Source organism: Carcharhinus amblyrhynchos, chromosome 7, assembly GCF_965287045.1.
Source record: "Carcharhinus amblyrhynchos chromosome 7, sCarAmb.v2.hapA, whole genome shotgun sequence".
NCBI lineage: Eukaryota > Metazoa > Chordata > Chondrichthyes > Carcharhiniformes > Carcharhinidae > Carcharhinus > Carcharhinus amblyrhynchos.
Window position 1 is genome coordinate 17249598 of NC_137330.1, and position 19172 is coordinate 17268769.

General features: G+C 42.5%; 1 protein-coding gene across 4 annotated transcripts in view; it reads left to right on the plus strand.

Annotated features, from left to right (window-relative positions):
- Positions 1-19172, plus strand: part of LOC145344813 (uncharacterized) — a 1415987-nt gene that overhangs the window by 693387 nt on the left and 703428 nt on the right. For all 4 annotated transcript variants that reach the window (XM_080191980.1, XM_080191983.1, XM_080191981.1 and 1 more), the window contains one exon: positions 15762-15866. In XM_080191980.1, coding sequence (XP_080048106.1) covers positions 15762-15866 — 105 coding nt within the window. The remainder of the gene's footprint in view (positions 1-15761; positions 15867-19172) is intronic.

Genomic DNA, 19172 nt, shown 5'->3' on the forward strand with positions numbered 1-19172 from the left:
TTGCTTCAGTGACACTGGGGTTAAAAGGTTTAATGAGGACATGTCATGTAAACCTGGCTTATATTCACTTGAGTAAAGAGGATTGAGGGTTGGTCTCTTGAGATGTTGAAAATTATCCAAAAAAAAATGATAGGGTAGGTACGGTGTAACCATCCACCTGGTGGATGGAATATAGAATGAGAGTATATCATCTGACAATTAAGAGTCAAGCCACTTACAAAGGAAATCAGGAAAGATGTTTTCATGTAAAGGGCAGTGGAAACTTGTAACTCGGTCCTCAGAAAGTTGCTGCGGCAAAAATAGAGCTTTACGATTGAGATCCATAGATTTTTGATACCATGGAAAATGGAACAAAGGCAGTTAAAATGGAATTGATCTAATTAAACAGTGGAACAGACATGAGGGGCCAAATGGCCTATTTCTATTGCTTTATGTCCTTATGAAACTCCAAAGCAATTTATAATCAATACATTGCTTTTGCAGTGCAGTCGTTACCTTATGGGCAAAGGTTTGCCAGAACGATAATTTTGAAATGGACAAAAACAGCAGAAATAATCTATGATATGGTCCCAATGTTACTTAGGTGGAGGAATCTAACTCCTAAATTAGAAATCTTTCTATTTTTCACTTGTTGGCAATCAGGTCCAGTTTTACCTCCGCTAACTTGAGGTCACTGCTCCAGTGTTTGCAGCCACCGGGATAATGTACCTATGTGTCCCATTATATACATATGCCGGTGTTGGACTGGGGTAAGCAAGTAAGAAGTCTTACAACACCAGATTAAAGTCTAGCAGGTTTATTTGGTAGCACAAGCCACAAGCTTTAGGAGCACTGCCCCTTCATCAGGTGCGTGGAACCTGATGAAGGGGCAGCGCTGTGAACGCTTGTGGCTTGTGCTACCAAATAAACCTGTTGGACTTCAACCTGGTGTTGTGAGACTTCTTAGGTGTCTGCCATTATAACCAGTTCAGCCGAGGGAGTGTGCATTGTCGGAGGTGCTGACTTTCAAGTGAGATGTTAATCCAAGGCCTAGTCTGGTGCCTCAGGCATGAGGATAAGGTCCAATAGCCATATTATCAAGAAGAGTGGGGATTTTTCTCAGTATTCATACTTGGTATTCTTGCCTCAATCAAACATCACTATTACAGGCCATTAATTGTTCAGTGCTCCTGCAGAAAAACTGAGGGAACCTATCTATATTTGCTCAATCACTCTGATTCTTACTGAACTTTACCTTTAAAGCTGTGTGTTCCGAAGAAGATTCTTTCCAAGTTACCCCTGGTGATACAGATCAGAATCATCTAACAGAGTGATTGATCTATTCTGGCCTCCCAGTGTATTTACTCTCAAAACCTCACCTGGGGTTGCTTGCCCAGTGGGGAAGATGAAAAGCATCCTTCCTCAGTATGTGTGTCTTCCAATGTTTCTCTGGAGAAAAGAATTCAACGTGTTAAACCATAAAGTGTGTAAGTTTAAAATATGAGAGTTTCCTCCTGGCTTTAAAGGTAAAGGAGGCAATCGAATGGAGGTGATATTCAGTGCAGAACCATCGAGTCCACTTTTGGAATGAGTGAATGAATCACAGAACCCGACAGTGCAGAAAGAAGCCCTTCGGCCCATCGAGTCAGCACAGACCACAATCCCACTCAGGCCCTACCCCCATATCCCTAACATATTTTACCCGCTAACCTAAGCATCCTAGTACACTAAGGGACAATTGTAGCACGGTCAATCAACATAACCCGCGCATCTTTGGTCTGTGGGAGGAAATCGGAGCACCCGGAGGAAACCCACGCAGACACGAGGAGAATGTGCAAACCCCACACAGACAGTGACCCGAGCCAGGAATCAAACCCAGGTCCCTTGAGCTGCAAAGCAGCAGCGCTAACCACTGTGCTACCATGCTGCGCTAAAGACATGACACAAGTGGAGAGAATGTGGAACTGCCGATCATGTCAAGTGGTTGCGATGAATAGCGTAAATGCATTTAAAAGGACACTGTTAAATGATGGAGAAGTTTTGAGATTCGGGTTTAAAGTCTATTTATATAGTTTCACAAGTAGGCTTACACTAACACTGCAATAAAGTTACTGTGAAAAGCCCCTAGTCGCCACATTCCATTTCCCGTTCGGGTACACTGAGGGAGAATTTAGCATGGCCTTTGCACCTAACCAGCAAGTCTGTCATACTGTGGGAGGAAGCCAGAGCATCCAGAGGGAACCCACGCAGACACGAGGAGGATATTCAGACTGAGAGCCAAGCTGGGAATCGAATCTGGGTCCATGGCGCTGTGAGGCAGCAGTGCCAGCCGCTGTGCCACCCATGCACCACCCTGCTGCCCACAGACAACTATTTTGAAGGAGTTAGATGGCCAAAGCAACTGTTCATCTGCTGTAGATTCCATGTGACCGAACTTGGTGTCAGCGAACATTGTTCTGTATTGAAATAGAAAAATCTGACAGAAAACTTGCCACTGCCATTCTGACTAACTTGATTAATGAATAGGTGCAAGAAATCAATAACGTTAGCGTGGACTCTGAGTTCAATCTTTGCAATTGGTTAAAAAAAGTCACAAAATCGCAGAATTGTTACGGCACAGAAGACAGCTATTTTTTCACTCAGAGGGTGGTGAGTGAGTGGAATCGGCTGCCATCGGTGGTGGTGGAGGCGAACTCTTTGGGGTCTTTTCAGAGACTTCTGGATGAGTACATGGGATTTAATGGGATTGAGGGTTATGGATAGGCCTGGTAGGTAGGGATATGATCAGCGCAACTTGTGGGCCGAAGGGCCTGTTTGTGCTGTAGTGTTCTATGTTCTATTTGGTCTGTTCTGTCTGCAGTCGGTACACATGAGCAACATGACTTGGTGCCATTCTCTTGCCTTTTCTCCGTACATAGGAACATAGGAATTAGGAGTAGAAGTAGGCAATTCAGCCCTTGGACTCTGCTCCACCATTCAATCAGATCACGGCTGATCCCTTCCTGGTCTCAAATCCACCTCTCTACTTGCTCCCCATTTCCCTTTAAATCCATTTTTTATCAGAAATATATCTGTCTCCTTCCTGAAACCATTTAATGATTCAGACTCCACCACGCTCTGCAGGGGGTGAGTCCCACAAATTCAACATCTTCCGTGAGAACATAGAACAGAACAGCACAGAAACAAGCCCTTCAGTCCACAATGTTGCGTCAAGCATAAAGTCAAATTGACCTTCTGCCCGAAGTCCATATCCGTCTATTCATTGAATATCCACGTGATAATCTAAAAGCCCTTTAACACTCCTATTGTACCTGCCTGCACCACCTTCCATGGAAGCAGATACCTACAATTCTATGTAAAAAAAAAATTGCTTCTTGTATTTCCTTTGAACTTCTGCTCCCTTAACCTTATGGGTATGCCCCCGAGTAGCAGTTGTGAACTCGCCAACTTTAAGGGCATTCAAATGGTCTGTGGATAGGCATATGGATAACATTGGAATAGTTTAGGTTAGAGGGTCACTAGATTGGTTCCACTGGTCGGCGCAACATCGAGGGCCAAAGGACCTGTACTGTGCTGTAATGTTCTATGTTCTATGTTCTATGAGTATAAGAGATTCTAACTCTGGGAGAAAAATGCTGGGGGTGATTATATGAAAGCAATTCTAAGTTCAGGACGAGTGTGAAAACAGAAGAGTTTCTAATTTGTTTTTTGGGCAAGTCCAAATCTGCAATTTTTATGCACCCAGTTCCTGAAAAAAACAACAAAAACTGTTTCTCATGTATAGGGAGGGGCAGGGGCTTAAATCACCCGAGTGCTGAATGAGAGCAGTGGAGGGCACCATTGCGCATGCACAGGTCCTTCTGTTCTGAGAGCAGATAAACCAGCCTCTGCTGCTCTCAGCCAGTCTCCATGCCCAAAGCAGGTAGCGCTCCAGCTACCACAGAAAGCTGTGGCCTGCATCATATCAAAGTCTCTTTGCAGCCGATAAGAGCCCTCCACCTCATCCACTACTCCACCAATCTTGGTGTCATCAGCAAATTTACTGACCCACCCTTCAGCCCCCTCTTCTAAGCTATTGATAAGAATCACAAATAGCAGAGGACCCAGCACTGATCCCTGTGGGGCACCATTGGTAACTGACCTGCAGTCTGAAAAGTTTCCTTCCACCACCACCCTCTGTCTTTTATGAGACACAGTAAAAAGTCTGACAACACCAGTTACTTGTCCAATTGGCCAAATTTCCTTCTATCCCACACCTCCTTACTTTCTTCATGTGCCTACCATGAGGAACCTTATCAAACCTTATCATGGATTTACTAAAATCCATGTATACGACATCAACTGCTCTACCTTCGTCTACACACTTAGTTATCTCCTCAAAGAATTCAATCAAATTTGTGAGGCAGGACTTACCCCTTACGAAACTGTGCTGACTATCCCGGATTAAGCTGCATCTTTCCAAATGGTCATAAATCCTATCTCTCAGGACCCTTTCCATTAACTTATCAACCACCGAAGTAAGACTAACTGGCCTATAATTACCAGGGACATTCCTATTTCTTTTCTTGAAGAGAGGAACAACATTCACCACTCTCCAATCCCCTGGCACAGTCCCCGTTGACAGTGAGGACCCAAAGATCAAAACAATCTCATCCCTTGCCTCCCAAAGTATCCTAGGATGTATCCCATTTGGCCCAGGGGACTTATCGACCCTCAGGTTTTTCAAAATTGCTAATACATCTTCCTTCAGAACATCTATCTCCTCCATCCTATCAGCCCGTATCACACTCTCATCCTCAAAAACATGGCCCCTCTCCTTGGTGAACACTGAAGAGGAGTCTTCATTCAACATTTCACCAATCTCTTCTGACTCCATGCGCAAGTTCCCACTGCTATCCTTGACTGGCCCTAACCTCACTCCGATCGTTCTTTTATTTCTCACATAAGAGTAAAAAGCCTTGGGGTTTGCCTTTATCCAATCCATCAAGGACTCCCCATGCCCCCCTCCTAAGCCCTTTTTTTAACTCATTCCTAGCTACCTTGTAACCCTCAAGCGACCCAACTGAATCTTGTTTTTTCATCCTTACATACGCTTCCTTTTTCCTCTTAACAAGACATTCAACCTCCTTTGTGAACCATGGTCCCTCACGAGGCCATTTCCTCCCTGCTTGACAGGGACATACCGATTAAGGGCACGCAGTATTTGTTCCTTGAACAAGCTCCACTTTTCATTTGTGCCCATAGCTGACAGTTTCTGTTCCCATCTTATGCTCCCTAATTCTTGCCTAATCACATCATAATTATCCCTGCCCCAATTATAAACCTTGCCCTGCCGTGTGAGCCTACCCTCTCCATTGCAATAATGAAGGAAAACTAGTAAGGAACTGTAATCCAGAAACTCACCTAATGTTCTGAGGACCTGGGATCGAATCCTGCCACATTAGATGGTGGAATTTGAATTCAATAAAAAGCATGTCTGGAATTAAGAATATATTGATGACCGTGAAACCATTGTTGATTGTCAGAAAAACCCATCTGGTTCACTAATATCTTTTAGGGAAGGAAATCTGCTGTCCTTAACTGGTCTGACCTACATGTGACTCTAGAACCAAGCAATGTGGTTGACTTTCAACTGCCCTCGGGCAACGAGGGAGTGGTAATAAATGCTGGCCAGCCAGCAATGCCCATGAATGAATAATAAAAAAAACAGGACCCCCAATTCAGAAGATTAATGGAATGACAATGTCATCCCAGTGCAGTGACCAAACTAACACACTTTCAACATGCCACAGTTTGGGAGATATGCAACAGAGAGAGAGAGAGAGAGCAGGATTGAACTTATTATTATAAATTGTTTTTTATGGAAAAAACATTTCCATTTCTGAGTGATGAAATAATTTCTAAGTAGAATTTTTAAGAGCAGTGTGAATGGTAAGATAGGGACTGAAGCGGAGATAAGTTTTAAGAAATGAAACAATTTACCACCTGCTAGAATAAGACTCCACAATTTCAATTGTGCTTTTTCTAGGCCGCTAAGTTTGAATTCCACATCAAGACTATACATCACATTGTTAACAGGATTCTTATAAATCCCAAGTGGTGGCAGTGAGATTAACAAGATTTTAAAGTCCTATCATGACAATTGACGGGGCCTGGGTTTAATCCAAAAAATTTCAGCTCTAATAATACATTACATCCTCATTACTGCACTGGGAGGATTACTTATGCTTAATTCTTTGATGTGGGATTTGAAAACGCAACCTTCTGACCTCGTAGCGCAAGTGCTGCTTGTTGAATCATAGCTGAGACAGGAGAGGAAGTGCTCCAAACACATTCACTGTTGTAGTTATGGCAGGTAGCAGCTTGTTAAGAATGCATGCATGTGAGCGCACATTGTGGCGGGAGTGATTGTCAACACGGTAGCAGTTAATGCCTGCGTTTCTCCGCTGCTTCTCTCTGATCAGCAAGAGGATGATGAAGTCTCTTCACTTTGAAGCACTGATGGTAAGAAAACAGGGAGATGTTGCTTATGCTGTCAGTTCCCACTTGGAAAGATCCACTGGCAAAACAATTCAAGGTCAGAGTGATCTTGATGGCCATTTGCAGCATCAGCCTTGCCTTGGTTATATAGTCTAATCTCTGCTTCCTTGGTGGATCGCAGCCAACTCAGACATTGCTTTGAGCTGAGTTGCAGATAGAGGTGTCCTCTGAATACTTGAGATGTATATGGCTCTTTCTTTTCATTCTTTCATGGGATGTAGGTGTCACTGACAAGGCCAGCATTTTTTGACTATCCCAAAAAGCCCTTGAGACAGTGGTAATCGAGCTGCCTCTTGAACTGCCGCAGTCTATTCTGCAGCAGTTCAACTGGTACAACTGAGTCACACATTAACCAGACCCTGCAAAGACAGAAGATTTCTTCCCCTAAAGGACATTAATGAACCAGACAGGTTTTTATGACAACACTTTCATGGTCACCGCAACTGAGTATTATTTAAATGGAGAAAAAAAGTGCAGAAAGCTGCAACACAAAGGGACTTGGGGTACTTGTGTATAAAACACAGAAAGATAGCACACAGGTGTAGCAAGTAATCAGGAAGCCTAATGAAATGTTGACCCTTATTTCAAGGGGGGGTTGGAGTATAAGGGTAGGGAAGTTTTGTTGCATCTGTACACGGCACTGGAGAGACCACATCTGGAGTACTGTGAGCAGTTTGTTTAAGGAAAGGTGTTACTTCGTTGGAGGCAGTTCAGAGAAGATGCACCAGGATAATCCCAAGTATGTCTTTTGAGATAAGGTTAAATAAAATGGGGCTCTATTCATTGGGATTTAGAAGAATGAGAGACAATCTCATTGAAACAAATAGTATTCTTAAGCAGTTTGACAGAGTAAATGTTGGATGTTTCCATCATGGGAGAGTTTAGGACTACAAGGCAGAGCCTCAGAATAAAGGGGTGCCAATTTAAAGCTGAGATGGGGACTTTCTTTTCTGAGAGTTGTGAGCCTTTGGAACTCATTGCCACAGAGAACTGTGGGGGCAGAGTTCTTGTATATGTTTAAAACTGAGCTAGACAGATTTTTGATCAATAAGGCAATCAATACTTACGGGGAAAGGTGAGGAAAATAGACTTGAAGAATGTTGGATTAGCCATGATCCTATTGAATGGTGGAGTAGGCTTGAGGGACCAAACTGCTTATTCCTGTTCCTACTATTTATGGTCTTAAGTCCATGACCACTATCAGCAAGAAGAACAAGGACAGCAGACACATGGAAACTCCACCTGCAAGTTCCCCTCCAAGTCACTCATGATCTTGACTTGGAAATATGCCCCTCCTTCCTTCAGTGTCGCTGGGTCAAAACCTTGGCTTTCAGATGCCTCCAGAATTGTCTGTCTGCATTTCCCTCTGTAACTACTAAATTTATTATTCAGAAATTTTCATCGCAGAACAATTATGTGCATGCTTTTTCAATTTTTATGAAGACAGATAAGATGAACCAAGATTCATTAAAACTGCAGCAAGGCTGGCCTGAAACACAGCATTGCAGTTATCAATCTAAATAATGAGGACTCAACTCAATTACAGCTAATAGAAGGAGCTTAGCTTTACACACACCAGAGCTGTTCCAAGCTGAGAAGTCCAATATTATTGATGTTTTAATTGAGAGATCACACAACATTCATAAGATAATTGTTGATGAGAAAGGCAGAGATCTTAATATCCCCCCAATTGTTACATTACAGCAGTTTTAAAAGTACTTTATTGACTGTAAAATGCTTTGGGCTACCCTGGGTCACCTGATATTTTTTCTCTGTTTTGGAGTATCACAAAGTTTCATCATCCAATTTGGAAGATATTTGCATGTGATTTGTGAAGAGAACGTCCCTACTGGGTTGACCATTTTACTAGTTTGAACCTGGTTTCCTGAATTATCTCATCACAAGGGTTGAGTTTCCGCTATGGGCCCAATCAGCCATCTGTGCTACGAAGGAATATCACTCTGAGAAAAGAAGTCTTGTCGAAGCTTTTCATTTTGCACTCAACAGGACATTCGCAAGCATACTGATCTCAGAGGAAAACAACAATTTATACTGTATGAGAAGAGACTGATGATTGGTTGGCAAGTGAGCTGTGATTGATGGAGACATTGCCACAGAGAATGCAGCAGTTAATGTTGACTCACAGCCAGGCAGTATTTAAAACTTAAACCTGGCAGCTTGACCCTGATTGGCTGAGTCATTACCTTTGGGAATTAATCAGCAAATGGCTGTCTCTTATTTTATTTAGCTAAATCAAGGGCAATGTGTGTTCATGTTCTTTCTGTCTGTAAAGAACAGGGCCCTGGGTAATCATATATGAAGCTTCCACTACATGCAAATGTACCACATTGTTAGCCCAACTGACGATCTTAAAATGGTTGCCAGCATAATTTTTAGATCACTCTATTATTTAGCAATCGTGGAATCACATCTGATATTGGACACTGTGTCTTGAGTTTTGCAAACACAGCTGTTGGGTATGGTCTGTAACTTTCCTGCAACATGCTGTTTGATATGATCTGCCAGTCTTTAGAACGTATGGTCTACATACCTAAACTATTAATATGTGGGACCCTGTACTTTGCAAACAGGAGGAACAGGTACACGTATTGCGGCTATTTCAGCTAACCAAGCTAAGTGAACCGATTCACTGGCTCATTCTTCAGGTCAATGTCTTGACCAATTAGGGTTTAAATTTCAAACAAAGCTTGGCAGTTCATGATTCACCATCAACTGGCGCTTGCCCATGGTAGTGCCTATTAGTCAGAGGCCACTTGCCAACCAATCAGCACTCTCTTGTCATTCCGTATCATTTTTTTTTGTTTTCCTCTTGGATCAGTATTCTTGTGAAGTATCCTGATGAGCACTTGATGAAAAGCTTCAACGTGACTCTTTTTCCAGTCATACTCAAGTTCAGTGTGATCAAATGACTATTTGAATGCCACTTCTATGAAGAGCCTCAAGATGCTCGACCACAGTAAGGTTGTTACTGCAAGTTGTTGTTGAATCTTTGAAATTCCGTAAGTCACAGGCCTGTAGAGGCTGAATCATTGAGTATTTTCAAAGCTGATGTTAATAGTTTTATAGATGCCGATGACACCAAGGAATCCAGGGAATATTGAGGGAGGATTTCTTTGAGATAGAAGACCCATGGATTAAATGGCAGAACAGGCTCAAGGGGTCTTGGCATGACCCCCATTGTCAACCAACATTCTGCTATACAAGCAGTTGTTCCTCCTCTTTGATTTGGCTTCAAAACAGTTACTTCCACGAGTTGGGAACTAGAGTCCTCATGTGGACAATTACCTGACTTATTATGGTGATGGTCATCCATCCTATTCCATTGCACGGTGTAAGAAATTTCTGTCATAACTTCATAAAGTCCTAAGAAATTCTTTGCATATTACAGGATTACTTCTCTCTTTTTATAAATGAATCCTCCATAGCAGCTTCTTGAGTGATCAAATCCAGAATCTTTCCCAAGGACATGTCTTTAACACAGGCACTTAAACACAACATTATTAATCCTGATAAGGTGTGGGTGACCCCATAATCAATATATTAACTAACTGTCTGAAATTTAAACAGGATGATTAAGCGAGTGATGAGCCATAAACTGACTCACTGATGGGCTTCTGATAAAAACGGAACAGATTACTTGAATATCTGCCGTGTTCCAATGGACAATTGAATAAATGATTGGCCTAAGACTCCCAGGAATATGGATCCTCAGAATGGAAAAATGACTTCAGACAGAAGTGGGTAACTTGAGGTAGACCTCTCAGTTTACACCTTGATCAGCTGAGGGAGACTTTGAACAGAGGAGAGCTTTTCAAAGTGGTTGATGCTAGCTTCGGCCTAACACTTATAGATCAAGAACACAGAAGTGATTCCTTCTTCTGGGTGTATAGATCACCTTTTGTCTGATCTAGGATCTGTAAGCTGTTCTGAACAGACTGCTTTGGAGATCAGTGTGACTTTGCTCCATCCATCCATTTGTCTTATCCAGAACCAGCGAACCATTGTTACCCATTACAGCTCATTTTTCTTCTGCTTACTTAACTTGTGAATCATATCTAAAATGTTCTTTCTTCATAAACTGTTTTCAAATCACCCAGGACTTTGGGTTAATCTGTGAACTCCCGGACTAAAATCTTAACAATAGAAATAGTGTGTTAGAAATCAAACTGATTGCACAAACAATCTGTTGCCAACCATGAGGAAATTTGGTCCATTATCTCATATGGCCCTCAATCTGGTTGCATGTCATCATCACAATGGAGACGATAGGATTTTAATTTTGTGACCCAAGGCATTGAGCCATACGTCAATTTTCACACCCATTGAACTTCAGTTGAAATTTCATCCCCAACATGTTCTGCATGTATATCTGTCAGAACACAACTCTCTTTGTCAACAGTGGGACTTTCAGAGTTCAGAAAAGAAGCGTTTCAATCATTTCAAGATTTGATTTGATTTATTCTTGTCACGTGTATTAGTATACAGTGAAAGATATTGTTTCTTGCACGCTATATAGACAAAACACACTATGTAGAGAAGGAAAGAGAAGGGTGCAGAATGTAGTGTCACAGTCATAGCGACGGTGTAGAGAAAGATCAACTTAATAATGAGGTCGGGCCATTCAAAAGTCTGCAAACCAAGTAAAAAACCTGGAAAAAAAGTCCAAAGTAAAAATGTGATCAGTTCTATGTCCTGCATTTTAATAAGGTGAAATAGACGTTCATTTGGAGGGAAAAGTGGAGACGAACCAGTCCATTAAATTGAAAATAGATTTGATGGAATACAATGTTCAGTGAAATCAGAAATAGGAAAACAGCAGAAGGAAAGAATGGGAAAGTCGAGAAAAAAGAAGCAATGACCGGTTACCCTTTTTAATATATACTTTTTCAGAAATAAAGGGTGAATATTACTGTGCCAGGCTGTTGGTAGGGATGAGCAGATCTATCACTCGAATATGAGAATTTGGTTAAGTTTCAGAGTGTGCGAGCAGTTTTTTATTGATAGAAGTCACAGCGTAAGTCCATAGATTTCCCTGCATCTGCGAGAAATCTAAGCACTAAGAGGATAGCAGTGGAAGGGTGCGTTTCTGAATGGAGGGCTGTGACAAGTGGTGTTCCTCAGGGATCAGTGCTGGGACCTTTGCAGTTTGTAATATAAATAAATGATTTGGAGGAAAATGTAACTGGATTGATTAGTAAGTTTGCAGAAAACACAAAGTTTGGTGGATTTGCGAATAGCGATGAGGACTATCAGAGAATACAGTAGGATGTGAATCAGTTGGAGACTTGGGTAGAGAGATGGCAGATGGAGTTTAATCCGGACAAATGTGAAGTCCCATTTTGGAAGGTCAAAAACAGATAGGAAATATACAGTAAATGGCAGAACTTTTAAGAGCATGGACAGGCAAATGGATTTGGGTATACAGGTACACAGGTCACTGAAAGTGGCAAGGCAGGTGGAGAAAATAGTCAAGAAGGCATATGCATGCTTGCCTTCATCGGCCGGGGCATTGAGTTTAAAAATTGGCAAATCATGTTGCAGCTTTATAGAACCTTAGTTAGGCCGCACTTGGAATATAGTGTTCAATTCTGGTTGCCACACTACTTGAAGGATGTGGAGGCTTTGGAGAAGGTACAGAAAAGATTTACCAGAATGTTGCCTGGTATGGAGGTCACTAGCTATGAGGAGAGATTGGAGAAGCTTGATTTGTTCTCACTGGAGCGACGGAGGTTGAGGGGAGACCTGATAGAAGCCTACAAGATTATGAGAGGTATGGACAGAGTGGATAGTCAGAAGCTTTTTCCCAGAGTGGAAGAGTCAATTACTAGGTTTAAGGTGCGAGGGGCAAGGTTTAAAGGAGATGTACAAAGCAGGATTTTTACAAATAAGAGTCGCGGGTGCCTGGAACTTGTTGCAGGGGAAGGTAGTGGAAGAAAATACGGTAGTGGCTTTTAAGGGGCATCTTGACATGTGCATGAACAGGATGGGAATAGAGAGACATTGTCCCTGGAAGCGTAGGGGGTTTTAGTTCAGTCTGGCAGCATGGTTTGTGCAGGCTTATTGGGCCGATGGACCTGTTCCTGTGCTGAAATTTTTTTTGTTCTTTGTTCAGTAACAAAGGATGACTGCTGGCTCTGTACTGACTGATCAACAAAGTAAAAGCACACAGTGTTGTGAGAATGATGTCGTAATAAACTCTATTAATGTTCAATGAAGGCTGTCACAGTGATATAAGCTTCAAAGGTAGCTGTGTGGCACTGTTGACAAATGGAGCCCAGGAGATTGATGTCAAAATCCAATCTTAAAAATATATTCACGTTAAATGCATAAAAAGACCCAAGTTCATCTCCCACTGCTCCGTTGATTTTAGTGAATATCCATCTATTTTTTAGAAAAGATTTTGCATTAAGATTATCAATCAGCTGTCCAGATATGCATTCTGACTATAGTTAAGCTAGTTCAAATATAATTCTCAAAAGATTATTTTAAACAGTAAGAACTCTCACAACACCAGGTTAAAATCCAACAGGTTTGTTTGGAATCACAAGCGTTTGGAACAAAAAACAGTACAACACTGGAATAGACCCTTTGGCCTGTGCTGATCACGGTGTCCTACCTGTATCCCGCTATACCCCACCTGTTCATGTGCCTATCCAGATGAGTCTTAAATATGGCAAATCCTCCTCAACCACCACACTTGGTGGTGCAGTCCAGGCCCTCACCACCCTCTGTGTGAAGAAGAATTTCACCGCACATATCTACTGAGCCTTTTCCCCTTATCTTGAACTTGTGCCCTCTTGTAATTGTCATTTCTGCCCTGTGCATTTCCAACTGTTCATCTTACCTATGCTCCTCAATTTTATAAACTTCTATCAACTCTCTCTGTCTTTCCAGAACAATCCCAGTTTATTCAATCTCTCCTCATAGCTAATACCCTCCATACCAGGCAACATCCTGGTAAACCTTTTCTGTACTCCCTCCAAAGCCACCTCATCCTTCTGGTAGTCTGGTGATCAGAATTAGGCACAGTATTTTGCTTCTTCATCAGTTGATGACAAATTTAAAACATATGAACATACAATTTAGGGGCAGCAGTCAGCCATTTGGTCCCTCGAGCCTGCCCTGTGATTTAATAAGACAATTCAATAAATTGATCTGTTTGTGTTTTGAATTCCATTTTCCTGACCTAACCCCAATAACGTTAGATTACTGTTAGGCAAGAGAATCAATCTATCCTCACCTTAAAAATATTGAATGACCCCATCCCCTTCTGAGGCAGAGTTCCAAAGTCGCACAATCGTCTGAGAGAAAAGAATTCTCCTCATCTCTGTCCCATGAGGGTGACATTTTAAAACAGTGCTCCCTAGCACTGGGCTCGCCCACAGGAAGAAACATTCTTTCCGAGTCCACTTTGTCAAGACCATTTAGCACCCTTTATACTTCAGTCAATCAAGTCACCTCTCAGTCTTTGAAACATCAGTGGAAACTAACCCAGTTATCTAACCTTTCCTCATAAGACCACCTAGTCATTCCAGGTAGCAATCTAGTAAATCTCCCCCGAATGCATTTACATCCTTCTTATGTAAGAAGATCAAATAAGGTCTTAACCAATGCCCTATAACTGGTTAAAGGACTTTAACCTGGTGTTGTGAAACCTCTTACTGTGTTTACCCTAGTCCAATGCCGGCATCTCCACATTTTGTACAACCGAGCAACATGTTCTTACTTTTATCGTGTTTTATCATGTCATGTTCAATTCCTCTCATTTTTGTGCTGAAGCATATTTTATAGGGTGGATGTTGTGAGAATTGGGAAAATCTTCTCCAATTCTGGCCCCTTGCATATCCCTGATTTTCATCATTGGTAGATGTGCCTTCAGCTGCCTCAACTCTAAACTCAGAAATTCTCTCAAACTGCTCTGTCTTTCTCTATCAGTGGTTAGAGTGTAAAGTTTTGTTCTCCTTTTTTAAGAAAAAATGTATGTAATCATTGGAGGTAGCACAGAGGAGGTTTACGAGGATGATCCCAGGAACTGAGGGACTGTCATATGAGGAGAGATTAAACAGATTGGGTCTGCACTATTTGAAGTTCAGAAGAATGATGCTTGAAACATGGGTGGCACGGTGGCACAGTGATTAGCACTGCTGCCTCACAGAGGCAGGGACCTGGGTTCGATTCCCAGCTTGGGTCACTGTATGTGTGGAGCCTGCACATTTTTCCTGTGCCTGTGTGGGTTTTCTCCAGTTGCTCCGACTTCCTCGCACAGCCTGAAATACGTGGTGGTTAGGTGTATTGGTCATGCTAAACCCACCTCCCCACCCTCTCCGAAGAGGCACTGGAATGTGGTGACTAAGGGATTTTCATAGTGACTGCATTGCAATATCAATGTAAATCTACTTGTGGCTAATCATTAAATAAAATCTAAAAATCTCTTGTGTGTACTTGGTAAAATCTGTTTTTGTACATTAATGGTGCACACTATTTGTTAGTTTGAGCTTATACAAAGAACAAAGAACAACACAGCACGGGAAACAGGCCCTTTGGCCCAACGAGCCCACACCACCATTTTAACAATGTGCTTCTCCTCTTCCACCCTTGGCCCATATCTATGCTTATGGCACCCATGTTGGAAACCAGATTGAGGGCAGAATAATTTAGGGACAATTTGTTACACCAATCAGCCTAAGAGCACATCTTTGGGGTGTGGGAGGAAACCGGAGCACCCGGAGGAAACCCACGCAACCACAGGGAGAATGCGCAAACTCCCACAGATACTGGCCCAAATCCATGTATCTGCACAGCAAACAGTGATAGTTACTGAGCTGTTGTGGTGCCCATCTGCTGGTCCAGTTCAAGCGTACACAAATGACGCGAAGTACTAGGCTACTCTCGAAACATCCAAGCGCAGCCCACGCATGACCCACCGCGTGTATGCCCCTCGTTATGTGGAAGTTCTCAGTCAATGGAGTACAGATTGGAGAATTGGGCTGTGGAAGTTAATGCACCCGATTCTCACTGTCCTGATTTTTGAAGTACCAATTTCCTTTGAGCTGAGCAACAACAGAAAAAAATCATCTGCTTCCCAATGTGCGCTTACAGGTAATTAGTGCACTGCACCAATTCTCATTTGATGCATGTTGTAGTCAATTGTTTGGATTACTGTGGAATCAATAAAGACAATAATGAAAGCATAATGATAAATGTTCTTCTCAAATAACCAGGGCATCATTGTGAGACTGAAGTTGATGAGTGCTCTTCAAACCCGTGCAAGCACAAAGGCCTCTGCAATGATTATGTTGGACATTATGATTGTAGCTGCCCCACTGGTAAGTTGAATCAGTTTTCCTTTCATCTAAACTATTGATACTGTAACTAAAATGGTCTTTCAGATGAGATGTTAAACCACGGCCCTGCCTGCCCCCTCAGATGGACATCCCATGACAATATTTTGAATATGAGCAAAGGAGTTTTCTCTGGGGGTCCTGGCCAACATTTATCCTTTAATCAACACTGCTAAATCAGTAAGTCTCTTGTCTCAACAGGGCCAGTCTCAACTGAAACTCCACATTGCTTTTGGCATTACCATAGGTGTCGTGAATGAATGTCAAAGTATGCAGATTATGATGTCGGTCAAAACTAAGGCAGGTACCATTGCCCTTTTGAATCTCAGCTCTCTAATTTAAACCCTCTCTTAAAGCACACAACGGAAAATGCATTCAGCAGCATGGCTGTGAGTCGACTGCTAACTTTCACCGGTGGAGACTATGGATGACCTTGTCCCCAGTGCTCAGTTGTGGGCAGCTCTGGACCTCGAAAGTTTGGTGAGAGGCACCAACAAGGGCACTGGCAGGAGAGTGGCAGTGGTGGGATCATGCCTGCTGTCATTCTGAGTGAAGGCAAATGGCCCTACAGGGAATAGGTGGGGGACTGGCATTCAGTGTCTTCTTTCTGCAGAGTGCAGGAATCGACATGTTGGACCAAATGGCCTCCTTCTGTACTGTAAGCATTCCATGATTCTGAGTTTTGAATATATGTAATGACTCAGCCAACACACCTCTCTGAGCTAGAGAATTCCAAATCTTCACAATCCTCTAAGAGAAGAAATTTCTCCTCATATCCAACTTAAATGGGTGATCCCTTCTTCTGAAACTGTGGCCTCTGGTTCAGTATTCTCAACAAAGGGAAATATTCACAGCTATCCTGTCAAGCTTACTTAGGTATGTTTCAATAAGGCTACCTCTCATTCTTCTAAACTCCAATGTGTACAGGTTAAAACCCGCATAAAACAACCCCTGCATCCCAGGAATCAACCAAGTGAAAATTTCCCAAACTGCATCTAAAGCAAGAATATTTCTTCTGTCCTGTAGAAATTCTGTGAATGTGCAAACTCCACACAGCCTCCCAAGGCCAGAGTTAATCCCGGGATGCTGGCACTGCGAGGCAGCAGTGCTAACCAGTATGCCACAGTCCCGAACTTCAAGAAGGTATCCTTCCCTCTCTTTTCAAGAGAAAAAAATCCCAGCCTATTGAATCTTTCTGGAAGAACCTTTCAATTCTGATATTGTTCTTATAAATCTTTTTTTGCGTTTTCTCCATGGCTTCTACATCTTATTTGTAATACTGTACCAGTACTATGCAGAGTACTCTGTTAATTAGCTCCAGCATCGAGTTGAAAGATTCAGATGCATTTATTATTTTAAAAAATATGCTGTATCTAAAAACAAAAACTTCACATAATGATGAAGTCATGTTTAAATACGTGACTGTCATTATGGTGCTGAGGGTGGGAAACATTGGGGACATTACAATTGGCATTATTGACTGGGCTCAATATCAATATAAATCAGTTTGATTCCTGTTCCTGCTCAGTATTCAGTGGTTTTGCTTGATGAGGATCTGGTTAATTTCAGGCTCAGCTGTGGTGCTACCCAACACCTAACCCCACAATTGAGTAGTCCGGTAGCACTGACTATACTAGCTGAACTATGGCTTTACAGAGGAGATGTCAGGGGTAAGTTTTTCACTCAGAGGGTGGTGAGTGAGTGGAATCGGCTGCCGTCGGTGGTGGGAGAGGCGAACTCGCTGGGGTCTTTTAAGAGACTTCTGGATGAGTACATGGGATTTAATGGGATTGAGGGTTCTAGATAGGCCTCGTAGGTAGGGATATGATCGGTGCAACTTGAGGGCCAAACAGCCTTTGTGTTCTATGTTCTATGACTTGTGGCATTTGGGTGTGATAATGGAGAGTGAAAAGGTCTTGTAACACAACGGAGCGATCGGGCCTGAAGTTCCAGGTTTAAGTCCGACTTTAAGACTTGATGGCCATGGGAGGTGCATGCATAACATGGTCAAGCAGCTTGATTACCAGCCTGTATATCTTTCCGATGGCAGGCAGTAAGGGCGGGAGAGTTTCCTGGTCAGCCATACTACAGAAGGCAACGTCAAACCATTACCAAGCATAATCATGGACCAGTCCAGTCGTTCCCAACATTTTTCCACGCATGTTGCCTAAGGAAGGAGGAGTAAAGGATGACTAAATCCTATTAAACCACGTGCTCACGTGAGCCATTGTCTTCAACAAATAAAAGTAAATGTTTGCAGTCTTTCACAATCTCAGGACTACCCAAAGCACTTCACAGCCAATAAAGTACTTTGAAAATGTGTTGTTATATGAGATGCAATGATTGCCCACAAGCAGCAATGGCATAAAGGACTGGAAAATCTTCTTTCACTGATATGGATTGAGTGATAAACATTATTCCAGATATTGGCGGGCTAACCTTCTTGATCTTCTTTCAATAGCACCACTTTAACATTCCCCTATGACAGCAGGTACCTCTCAGCTGAAAGGCAGCATGTCTGATACTGGAGCACTCTATTAGTATTGCACTGGGATTGTCAGTCTGGATGTTGTCTGTGTGTGAGAGATCCTCTGCAGCGGGATTTGAACCCACAACTTTCAAATTCGAAGAAAAGATAGTTATGTACTGAGCCACAGCTAGCACCTATTAGATCGATAAGTGATAAATTGAAAAAATGACAAAATAAATCTGTTTTTGCCCCACTCATCTCTAATCTGTCCATCAACCTACTCTCACTAGGCTGGGTCAGAAGTCCTCTGTGCCACCCCTACCTAATGTGTTTTATTTTTGTTGATTACTCCAATGTTTTCCCTGTTGGCCTCCTGTCCTAAACCTTCTATAAATTTCAGTTCACCTGTAGAATAATCTCCTGTCCGATCAAACCCTGACCTGCAATAGGTTCCAGGTGCCAATTACATCTGACCTACATGGGACCTCAAATGTAAAATTCTTAGCTTTGAGCTAGGCCTGCCTCCCTGATCTCTTAGAACATAAGAACATAAGAAATAGGAGCAGGAGTAGGCCATCTGGCCCTTCGAGCCTGCCCCGCCATTCAATAAGATCATGGCTGATCTGTCGTGGCTCAGTTCCACATTCCCGCCCTCTCCCCATAACCCTTAATCCCCTCTCTCATCAGAAACCCATCAACCCGCGTCTTAAAAATATTTAGCGAGGCAGCCTCCACCACTTCAACGGGCAGAGAATTCCAGAGATTCACCACCCTTTGAGTGAAGAAGTTCTTCCTCAACTCCGTTCTAAACCGCCCCCCCT